Source organism: Pseudonaja textilis, chromosome 3 (assembly GCF_049901715.1).
Source record: "Pseudonaja textilis isolate UNSWEBS1 chromosome 3, rPseTex1.2, whole genome shotgun sequence".
Taxonomy (NCBI): Eukaryota; Metazoa; Chordata; class Lepidosauria; order Squamata; family Elapidae; genus Pseudonaja; species Pseudonaja textilis.
The window spans coordinates 45461951-45474569 of record NC_141992.1 but is presented as its reverse complement, the minus strand read 5'-3'; the positions used below and the strand labels follow the sequence as shown (position 1 = coordinate 45474569).

General features: G+C 37.2%; 1 protein-coding gene across 6 annotated transcripts in view; it reads right to left on the bottom strand.

Moving 5' to 3' along the window:
* Positions 1-250: 250 nt before the first annotated feature.
* LRRN2 (leucine rich repeat neuronal 2) overlaps positions 251-12619 on the bottom strand; it is a 150071-nt gene continuing 137702 nt past the window's right edge. For all 6 annotated transcript variants that reach the window (XM_087929440.1, XM_087929441.1, XM_087929442.1 and 3 more), the window contains one exon: positions 251-3741. In XM_087929440.1, coding sequence (XP_087785566.1) covers positions 1344-3494 — 2151 coding nt within the window. In that variant the 5' untranslated portion in view covers positions 3495-3741 and the 3' untranslated portion in view covers positions 251-1343. The remainder of the gene's footprint in view (positions 3742-12619) is intronic.

The window sequence follows — 12619 nt, the reverse complement described above, 5'->3', positions numbered from 1 at the left end:
TATGCATATTTAAGAATGCCTTCATTCATCAGATCGAAAGTAACAATTTAGTAATAATGTTCTGAAGGACTAAAGGAATCACACACCACACTTTGCAGGGTGGAGGTACACAGGAGATCTTTGCAAGCGGAAGTTAGGCCACCCTATCCCAGATCACCCATCAGCAGAAGTCCCTTACGACCCTCCTTCCCTGCTGTCATGAATCATGGCTGGATTTGGGTTATCTAGGAAGAGCACACAACTACAGAAATATTTTATTTGCAATTTTAATTGGCTTATCAGAGACAAAGAAATGATGACAGAGTTAGAAAAGGGAATATTCATCCTCCCTCTTTTTCTCAACCACTCAGCCTGTGTCTTCTTCTGAGATGTTTTCAGCTATGCCGCATGGAAATCAACCACTTTAAAACAAGGATATTTTCATTCTTTGAAATCAATCTTACATCAACTATTATTCCCTCCCCTCCTTATCATTCCGCCCACCCTATAGCTGAAGCAATGTTGATCTAACATAAAACCTTTTCCATATGATTGGTATATAAAGGCCCCCCTCCCCACTTCTTCCCTATTTACATTTATATATATATATATATATATATATATTACAAAAAAAAATCTTCACCCCCTCTTCCTTTTGTTTTCAATCTTATTCACAAAAGTTTACAAAATAATATTGAAATTAAGTTCTTGAATTGAAATGCAGTTCATATTGGCTAATTGACATTGTTAATTGATACAAAGTTTCACACATACCCCCACCCTTCTACGTAATCATTTTTCCTGATTCTCAAGCCAGAGAAAGTTGCCTCTCTTCATATCACATTTGCTTCCTTGGGAAAGTACTGCAGGAGGCAAATTCTTCAGGTCACAAAAGATTTGTTGGATTTGGTCAAGATTCTCTGTGATGATACATATCCACACAGAGAGAAAGGTATCCCCAAAGGAAAAGGCCTTTTTGTATTTCCAGGGGAGCAGACATGTGCTCAGCACAAAGTATATTGGTATCAGGCTGCCAGAGAAGTCATAGCTGCCTGGAAGAGGCAGAGGTGTTTTGGAATTTCAAGCTTGATGCTTTCCAACTCAGGTTGTCTGCCTGTCTTTTCAGCAACTTTTCTTTCAGTAAAAATAGATTCTTTATCTTGGATTAAGAGATGCTATGTTTGGCCAAGCAAACTCATGGTTTGGCTGGAAAAGGGACAACTTTTCCTATCCATCTTCCATATTCATTGTTTTCATACTTCAGTATTTTTCCCTTTTTATCTGTATTTGGTAATTTTTAAAGAAATTCACCAGATGTATTTATCCACCCTTCTTGCAGAGAAAAAAAAAACAACCTGCAACCTTCACGAGTCCAACGATGTTGCTTGTACCTCCATGGCTAGGAGTGTCTCACCCTTTCTCCCTCGATCCCACTGTTTGATAAAAGTTGGATATACTACATGAACTGAAGATGAGGCTGTTTTCCATGGCATGCAGGTTCCCTGGCTCCTAGACTGAAACTTGAAAGAACTGAAACCATAGTTGCCTATGAGGCTTATAGACAGCACCAATATGCAGAGGAACAATATCATCAGGGCACCCTGCCTGCTTTCCAAGTATTGGTATTGAGCCTCTTTAGTCCTGGCATTGACACAGGCAACCTTGGTCTGCAAATTTGCAAATGCTATATGAAGACAGGCCCAATATTCTGTATCATGGTGCAATCTTGTGATGTTATACATGTGGGTACCTATTGGAATACGGGCTACATTTGTTAAGTCCAAGCTGGGGTTGAAACTGGACCAAGTGAGATTAGATGAAATGGTATTGAGATGAGGTTTCCATGAAACCAGGATATTATAAGTCTGGACTTCCTCAATTATCAGCTCTAACATGCCTTTACTAAAGGGAAAAGAACTGTTGACTATTAGACTGATACTTCTGGTGTCAGCACCTATGAGATTTTGAGCCATGCATGTATAGAGGCCTGCCTCTTGTATTGTGACCTTGTGAATCTCCATTGTCCCCTCAGAGTCCACTTTATACTTTCCATCTTCTGAGAATGGCAATAGCTTAAGACCTGATGGCGTGACCCAGTAGATCTCTGGTTCTGGTTCTGCTAAAGCCCTGCAATGAAGAGAGATGTCTTCTCCATCTACCACATCTAAATGAGAAGGGAAGCTTTTGTCAGAGATGAGGGGTAAGCATCTGTCAGTCATTTCTCTGAAGGGGACATCACGTATATGTTTTCTTTTTAGGTCTGGAGGTTCAGCACATAATGTGGATTGAGGCTCAATGAAGCGTATATGGTTCTCAGTACTATTGACCCAGCGGATGACACAATCACAGTGGAGGGGGTTGCTGTGGATGCTTATCTCTTGCAGACTGGGGAGGGACTCTAGTGTTTGCTTATGCAAAGCACTTAGAGCATTGTTGTTGAGCATGAGAGTTTCCATCTGGGGGAGATGATGGAAAGCACTGGGATGGATATAGGATAGTTTAGGGTTGTTGGTCACATCCAGTTTTGTTAGTTCAGGCAAGTTGATCAGGGCAAATTTGTCAATAGAAACCAGCTCTTCCATATTGTTGAGTCCCAGCTCCTTGAGGTGTAGCATGTTTGTGAAGTCACTCTGTTTAATCCTCTGAAGTGGATTTTTGTTCAGATCCAAGAACTTAAGTCCAGGAACTTGCTGTAGGGCTCTCTTGGGAACACTGATCAGGTTGTTATCATAGAAAGACAGACTCTCCAGATTTTTTAAGCCTACAAGAGCATAATCTGAAATCTCTCTCAGGTTCATTCCAGCCAGAACCAAGCTTCTCAAGTTTGATAAAGCCCTGAAGTTCATATCCAGAATGACATCTACTTTGTTGCCACCAATCATTAGGATCTCCAGACTGGGTAGTACTTGGAACCAGCGACTGTCAATTGTCCTTAAGAAGTTGGAGTTGAGATGGAGTCGAAGGAGATTTCCAAGACCTAAGAAGGCTTGGGGAGAAATCCTGCGTATTTGATTGTGATTAAGATAAAGTTCCTGAAGATTAGCCAGGCTTGAGAAGCTGTTATCAGGAAGTTCAGCCAGTTGGTTTTCTTCCAAGTGCAGACTCAGCAAGTGAGGCATATTCTTCAGGCCAAAGTCCCAAATGTCTGAGAAACTGTTCTGTGATAAATCTAGCTCTGTCAGGTTTTTCAGATAGTCCAGTTCACTCTGCTCGACCTTGACAATATTGTTGCTTTGCAAGAGAAGAATCTGTGTCCCCTCTGGCAATCTTTCAGGCACTGTGGAGATAAACAAATCATTGCAGTCAACTGTGGCGGCTTCTCTGTACACAGATCTGGGGGTATACCATGGTCTGATCTGGCAGACACATTGCAATGGGCATTTGACTTTCCATGGCACAACAAGAATTGCAGTGGTGGTTGCCACACAGATGAGAAGCAAGTTCAATTGGAAGTGTCTCATTTTCAACGGGCAAGTGCAACTTCCATTCAAAGTAAATGCTTTCATAGGGCACATCTGGCATTCAACATGAAGGCAAGTGGAAACAGCCACTCCCTTGCCACACTGACTCCTTTAAGAATCTCTGTGGTTACTGCAGGTAGTTCTATGCTAAAGGTAAGAAGCTTCCTCAGCTGAAGAGTTCATAATGGAAGGAGCCGTATTAGTTCCCCTCTCTAATCAGAAGTTTGACTTTTTCTCTTCCATAAATGATTCATTTCTTCTTTTGCTTGTAATGTTGGGTTTTTTCCCCTTACGGCTTTCACTGAAAAAGATTGGGAAAAGAGAAGTTTATTAGAAAAATGGAAATATACATGTAACAACACATCAAAACTTAGCAGCACAATCCTGGAGATAGCATGTAGTTATAAAGTACATTTAGATTTAGGGTAGAGTTACGTGGACTCCTAAACTCAAGACTCACATGGAGTTTTTGGTACATATTTTTGTGAAACCCTATTGAATTGGTTTGACCAAATTAGGAAGGTAAAATGGTGGTAATAGAAATAAGGGCACTGTTGGACCAATAAAACCATACTTGGTCATCTTCTTACAGGAGCATATCTGCTCGACCAATAAGAATATTTTCTCAGAAAAGCCATAGTATATATGCCACACTTGCCATAAATGAAAAGTACCATTTCTCTTTCTGAAACACATAAACACATTTTTTCCAAATACTAATTGCTAAAAATGGCTCTATCGTAAGTCATGAGTTAGGTATTGTACAGATAATTCTCAAGTATCATACAGATAATCCTCAACCTACAACCATTTATTTAGCCACCATTCAAAGTTACAATGACACTGAAAAAGTGTCTTATGATCAGTCCTCATACTTGAATAATTCTTGCAGCATCCCCACTGTTATGTGATCAAAATTCAGGTGCTTGTCAACAGACATGTATTTATGACAATTATATCTTCAGAGGATATTGTGATCAACATTTCTGACAAGCAATCAAAAGAGGAAATCACAGAATAACAGAATAACATTTGGAAGGGACTTTGGAGGTCTTCTAGACCAACCCCCTGCTCAGGCCAGAAATTCTATACCATTACAGACATCTGTTCTTAAAACTTCTAGTGTTGGAACACCCACAACTTTTAGAGGAAAGTTGTTCTACCGATTAATTGTTCTGTCAGAAAATTTCTCCTTAGTTGTAGGTTACTTCTCTCCTTAATTAGTTTCCATTCATTACCTCTTGTTCTGCTTTTAGGTGCTTTGGAGAATAGGCTGACTCCCTCTTCTTTGTGGCAACCCTGGTTTCATATTGGAACACTGCTACCATGTCACCCCTAGTCCTTCTTTTCATTGTTACTAGACGTACCCAATTGCAGCAATATTTTAGCCTCCAGTCTCCTAATCATCTTTGTTGGTTTTCTCTGTACTCTTTCTAGAGTCTCAACTTCTTTTTTACATTGTGGTGACCAAAACCGGGTGCAGTATTCCAAATGTGGTCTTGCCAAGGTATTATACAGTGATATTAACACTTCATGTGATCTTGATTCTACTCCTCTGTTAATGTGCCCTAGGACTGCATTGTCTTTTTTGGCAGCTGAAACACACTGCTGGCTCATAGATCCCTCTTACAGTTACTACTATTGAGCCAGATACCACTTATACTATACCTGGGAATTTGGTTTTTTCTTGCATAAATATAGAGCCTTATTTTTTTCACCATTGACAGATTCGTTTAATAACCACATGATTCACTTAACAACTGCAGTGATTCATTTAACAACCATAGCAAAAAAAATTCATAAAATCTGCCATGATTCACTGATCACATGATTAAGATCCACCTTATTTAGCAACAGAAATTCTGGTCCAAATTCTGGTCATAAATTGAGGACCACCTATATTTTACCAGCAGCTTAAGGAGAGACAGGGAAGGATAAATAATATGTCCTATACTGAAAAATATGGAGTTGCTAGTTGAAATTCAACTGTCGCCTTCAGGTTCACCTCTGTAATTACTTTGGATCTCTTGTAGATACAGTTTCTGAGAAGGGACGGAAGAAGAAATGGCTGGAAAATTACTTTCTTCCTATTTGTTAACTGGCATTAGAAGCCTTCACAAGAGACACATTCCAAACACTCCAAGGTGTTTTTAGTTTCACTTGTGAATAAGCTCTAAGACTCATGCAGGGATCTGTTCTGTCCATTATTTTTTTAACACCTTTTCCTACTGGTAACTGTGTTTGAGGAAGAGTTTTGAACCTAGCAACAATTCGGTAGGATCTTGACAGGCAATAGGAAAAGATGCAAATGACAGATGGGCCACTGGGTCAGCTCTACCATTAGTCAGGCTGACATAGCTGCATCAGATGTAGATGTTGAGTATGAATGTCAAGTGCGAAACAGCAGTGCCCTCGCCCAGTCATTTCCACTTTGTGCTGCCTGAAGACAGCAATGAAAGTAGCCTATCACTTTCTGTTAATCTAATTTAGAATTCTCAGAACTAATGGAGGAAGCTGTTGCATCATGACTAGTGAAATGTTAGTAGGTTCTTTACATAGAAATGGAAGTTGTGGAACCTCTAATTTGCCTTTTGCTTCAATCTGTCTAATCCTGCTCTGCCAATTCCAAAAAAGACTATTCTGGGAAAGATGAGCAAAAAATGCTAGAAGGATACCAAGAATATATAATACCAGCAAGACCAACCAGGGCAGTAAGACCGTCCCATTGATCTAGAGCAAGCAGGCATCTATGTTGGACAGCAGCACAAGAAGAACTTTCTGGAAGTGGGTGATCATTTTAGTAAATAGCAAGACTAATAACAAAGAGAACCTTTCATATTGTGTAAGAGAAAGGATTGCTAGACTTCCTTTGCCTTTTACCAAGAAAATCACATAGATAGAAAATATAAAATGATCAATGATATAATGCCAGATGATGGGACCTTTGGGTCAGATGGAACTCAATATACTACTGAGAAAAGGAGCTAAGGAGCTTTTGGAGTACTAAATGAGGTTTATGATGCCAATAGGCTAAAACTTCTAATAGCTGAGGTTGCCATGCAGGAAATCAAAATCCAAAGCTGCAAAGTTAGAATTACAGGGATCAGAAAACTTACGAAGCATGAATACAGAGAAGCTCAATACAATGAAAGGTGAAGTGAATCAGCCACACATTGATATCATAGGCAATCCTATGAAATGTTCATTTGCTAACAAAGCCTTCCCACCACCAAAACAATAACTTTATATATGACCATCATTTAACAGACTACTCAGAAATCAAATTGACCATATTATAAGTGCAAGGAGATGGAATAGCTCAGTTATGTTATTTTATTTATTTATTTATTTTGTCAAGCGATTATAAGATAACAGGTATAAGTATAAGCATAGTTATGAATACATGAAATGGATACATATAAGAAAAATAAAAAGAAACAATAAGACAGGGACGGTAGGCACATTGGTGCGCTTATGCACGCCCCCTACAGGCCTCTTAGGAAAGGGGTGAGGTCAATAGTAGACAGTCTAAGATTAAAGGTTTTGGGGTTTGGGGAAGAAACTGCAGAGTCAGGTAGAGTATTCCAGACATTGACCACTCTGTTGCTGTTATAACAGCAAAGATGTTGCCAGGGGCTGCTTGTGGAACAAATCACAAAATACTTGCTCTGAACTCCTGAACTTTATTGACAGAAAACCAGAAAAAGTGTGGAATGAAGTTAAAGAAATTGTTAAAGATGATTGTGAAAAATGACTGCTAGAGATCTAGAAATAGAAAAATCAAACTTTTGTATCAGAACAAATAGTGGAAACTGACAAGAGAATAAAAGTTGAAGTCAAGAAATATAAAGATCTTAGGAAGGAAATTATCAAAGAATTTTTCAGAGCTGTTAGAAGAGACATGAAGTAGTGTTACAATGAAATCTATAAACACATTGAATAGAGAATCTGACTTTGAAAAACAAGGAAAGCCTTCCAAAAGATCTCCAAACTCAGAAGGCTCCACCGTCAAATTGATATGCTAAAAGCTGCCAAAAAAGTAATTAATTTAAAGATCAAGCAAAATTGGAAAAACTATTCTGAAATATTATCCAGTAAAGATGTCAAATTCCAACATACTTTACAAGATATTTCCTATTTATAGGAAACTTTGGTATTAGAAAATGAGTTAGATTAATTGGAAAGATAAGGAACTGAAGGAATATCTTTAGCAAAACAGCAGGCAACAATAGATGAAAAACTAATAGTCCCAAAATATGCTAACAAACTGACAGTGTCCTGAGATTGGAAGAAAACTAGTCGACATATCAGTACCAAAGAAAGCAGTCTTGACAAGTATGCAAATTATTCTACAATATTCTTAACTTTATATATTGGCAAATACAACCATCCAAGACAGATTAGAGCCCTACATGGAAAGGAAGACATCAAATGTTCAAGCTGGCTTTAGGAAAAGCTAAAGAAGAATAAGAGACATTATTATAACTTTATTATTTTGTTTATTTATATCCTACCTTTGTTATTTTTACAAATAACTCAAGGTGATAGACACATCCATCACACCTTCCTCCTCTTTTCTTCACAACAACAATGTTGTGAAGAAAATTCTCAATTCTGTGGGGTGGCTGAAAGAAAGTGGCTGGCTTAAAGTCACCCAGCTATATACTTTCTTCTTGCCTTATTTTTTCAACCTATATGATAAATATATACTGAGGAAAGGTGGATGGGAAAAAGATTATGATTTTAAAATATGAGGAAGAAATATAAAAAAACATGCAGTATGCTGATTGTACTATTCTGACAGCTAAAAGTGCAAATAACCTGCAAGTTCTAGTAATAAAAATCAAGGAGCATAGTATAAATATGGGCTACAATTAAACAATAAGAAGTTCAAATTAATGAGTGCAGGTATAGAAAGCAGCCGTAGAATTGACAATAAAGGTATTAAAACAGTAGGTAACTTCTGTTTCGGATCCATTATCAACAATAAAAGAACCATCAGTCAAGAAATACACCACAGACTAGCACTTATAGAATAGCAAGGAAGTCCTTGGAAATGGTACTCAGGTAAGATGATGTGTCCATACTTACAAAGATCAGAATTATGTGAGCAATCATTTTCCCTGTGATGCTCTATGGAACAAACACTGGTTTTCAAAGAAACAGAATATGGTGTGTTTGAACTTTGGTGTTGGAGAAAACTGAGAATACTGTGGATAAACATAAAAAAATAGTTTTCACTTGAACCACATACTCAAGCTATCATATCTTTCATAAATAATGTAAAAACCTAGCTTTCTGGAGAAGTCTAAAATGCTGGGAAAGGTGAAGAAAAGGGTAAAGTGGGACGACACTTGTATGGTGCCAGTTACAGCAGTAATGAGTGCTTTGTTGGAAGGTCTGAAGGGCCAGGCTGAGAACAGATAATCTTGGAGAATGTCTTGGCACTCACTAAGCATTAACACCAACTTGATGATAAATAATCATAAACAACCAAGGGATGCTTCTCTTACAAACAATACATAAATTAAAAAGGTCTCTATACATAGAGAACCAACACATCATGGAAAGTCCTCTTTGATACCTAGTATACTATGCAAAAAATATTCAGCCCATAAACTGAAATAATTTCAATAAAAATAGTAATTTATGTTGTGATTTAATCTGTGTTGGATCACTTTTATAACTCAAGGGAATGAAGAAATCTTTTTCTTTATGTTTTTCCATTGAAAGAGGAAAATATATTGTTTTTCAGTATCTTGATAGATTTATGGCAGAGGGAAAAAAAACTTCATCCAGAGTGGGAAGGAAAATTGAAGGTCCATCACAAAGGATGTGAAAATCAATATAGCAACCCCTTCCTTAATACAATTACTCTGGGAAATATAATAAAAAGCAAAGGCTGGCTAAAAGCCAAGGCATAAATGCACAGGATCAATTTGGTGCACAGACCACAGCAAGATACTGGCATCTAATCTTTACTAAGACATCCTTTACAAAATGAATGCTTAAAAAAATAACTAACTGTGTTACCTTGGAAAACCATGTCCCTATCTATTTAATTTTTCCCAATGGCATAGCAGGTGACAAGACACAGATCAGCAACAGCAGCTGGAAAATCTAGGAGTCTGAAAGGAAGACTTGACATTGTTACTATGCCATGGTTCTCCTTTCCTTCTAAAAAACTCCTCAGGAAGAGACATGAGGCAGTTAGCAAATAATTTAGCATGCGGAAGGTCTTCCTCCTCTTTGCCAAACTATTTTTAAGCCAGGCTCACAGGCAAGGAGTCTTGGAGATGTAGTTGGGTTTGTAAAGTGAGAGAAAGGGGAAAACATTTAAAGAAAAATGTTTGATAATGCTCAATATATGTAATTTATTCTGAAATAATTATGACCATCTTCACATGAAGATTGAAGTTATTTATACTGGTTAGTACTTTATGGACTAACTGCACTACTGTATAAAACAGATACCTTTTGTTTAAAAGTTTTAAGCTGATCTGGATTTGTGGTTATCCTGTCAAGCTTTTTTTTTTTTTTAATTTCTCCATCTCTCTCTGCCCCCTGCATTATTCTAGTTGCATCACCATGATATTTCTTTCCTCGTTATCACTTCCTGTTCCTTTTCAGATGTGTTCACAGTAGGGGGTTGATATCACATTAAAAAAAGACTGCTAATGCATCACAGTCATTTTTAAAAGGCTCCTTCTCATCAAGACTTACTCTGATTGTTTCCTTTACCTACCGCTTTGATGCTTCAGGAAAAATTAGTATTTTGGGAAGGGGAATCTAGATGCTGATTATTGGTAATGCAGTATTTCAAAAGAAGCATTTTTTTATGAGATAGAGAACATTGTACGGGATGTTACCTAAGAGAACATGTAGCTGAACATGCTTGAAGGCATTGATTTTAAATTGACATGTAGCTAAACAGATATACCAATTTATTATTAATCTGCAATAGAGCAACTCCTCCAAGCATTTCCTTTAATAGTAACAGCTGCTAAAATGAAACTTGCCTTAAAATGTCATATCAAAAATATCGATAAGGGCAAAAGACCCCAGTCATTATGTCATAATTTAATTGTTCACTTTGTGAATGTTTCAGTTCTCTCTTTTTTCAAAATTGGAAAAGTGTACTGTGTTGCACATATGAAGCAAAGTCCACTCGCAACCTGGGATCCATCTTCATATATATGATTATGCTATCATATAATGTGACTTGAGTTTTCTATACATTGTATTTCTTAGAGATTAACTTTTGTTCTTCGGACAAAGCATGTCCATTTAAAAGTGACCTCAATAGAATCGACTTCTAAAGTAAATACATCTGGGATCAAAACAGAGTTTGAGTGTATGGAGATAGATTCAGTTCAAGGAGTTTGTGGAAAATGTAGATAAAATACAACAATTCTTCCAATTTAATTTAAAGTTAATTTATTTAGGATTTTGTGTGTATGTTATTTTGAATGGTTTTTGAACACATGCTTTTAGGATTTTGATAAATAGAGGACATGAAGTAAGGACCTTAAAAAGATAATTGTTTTCCTTTAGAAAAGTTAATTGAATAATTCTGTCTCAAGCTAAGTAAAGTGGAAGTTTTCCTAATACCTCATAAATAGGGTTTAATGGAGTTTCCTTGAGAAGACTGCAACTTTTCGTTTAATCATGCAGCTACAATGAGGCTTGGACAGTTATATAGAAACCCAAATGCATCCACCAAGATGCTATAAAAATTCAATCTACCTTCTTTGCAATGCTCTGGATATTCTTATAGTATAATCTTACATGGTTGACTGAGAGAACAAAATGTTTTAACTGTAGAGAAATTGTGGGCAAATAGAACTGGAGGAGCATGTTTGTGGAAAGTTAGAAATAAGGAGATTATATATATATCTGTCTTCTGTCTTCTCTATTACTTATATATATATATATATATATATATTGATAAAAAGCTTCATCTGGAAGAAAGCAGATATCCTGATGGAAAGGCTAACTGGGTCTGTTCTTGCAATATTCCTTGATCTATTAAATACATTCATTTTCATTCAGAGAGGCACTTCATTTGCACTCCCATTTATTGTGAAAAAACTCTATCAAAAGCTTTGTTCATCCTATAATTTAACTAGAAGTGCAGTTCATTTCATCATAGTGGAGAAGGCTGTAATAAATTGCAAATCTATGTCTGTTCACTTGGCTCTTCTGGTGATATGGGCAAGCAGAATGCTTTTACTTTCCCAGTTTCTTGAGGCAATTTATTATTATGTTGGAGTTGGATCATTCCTCTTCAATCAGACAACAGTCTCTGTACTATAAATACTTGGCTATTTTACCACTACCTGAATTTAACTCTGTCCAACTTCTCCTGAGAAGTCTACTGTTTATTTCACTTATGTTGGGCACAAATCTTAATCTGTCTTCTCTATTACTTTTTCCGACTAGTGGGGAGGATCAGTGAAACTTCTTAGAAGTTGCACAAGAGTGAATGGCATGACTTGGTTGAAGAGGATCAAATCACTTACATCACAAAAATAAAAAGTTAAAGACTGTCCATTATTTCTTTAGTTATTCCTCTTCTATTTTTGGGGGTCCCAAAGCCTATGTATATCAGATTATTATGCCCTCTTGGATGTACGTTTTCTTCCATAAAGGAATCTTAGGAAAAGGCTCAGTGCTTTGCATTTTCTCCATTCTGCCTTAAATTTATTGGTTAAACATCAATCAGCAGCTCCATCAGGAAAAATACAGAAACCAGCAAGGTTTTTCTCATCTGTAAACCAGCAGCTTCTACCTTGTCAATGTGAAAAAAAGAAAAATATATGCTTGACTTTTGAACGAGATTCTGTCTAAAAGCCTTACAATGTACTATACACCGTTCTGATATACCATATTTTTTTGAAGTATAAGATTATCTGGAGTATAAGACGCACCTAGCCTATTGGGAGGAAAAGAAAAAAAAATCTGCCTCTGCCTCCCAGCATCCATCTGGTATTCATTTGGCCTGTTTGCCATGGCCTGTTCACCACCATGTATTCACCGCAGCCCATTCGCTGTCACCCATTCGCTGCCGCCACCCATTCTAGAACAGCTGATTGATGCCGCACCAACCCTCCTCCCCCACACTGTAATATTCGCTGTGAAAGACGCACAGACATTTCAACCTACTCTTTTTTTGGGGG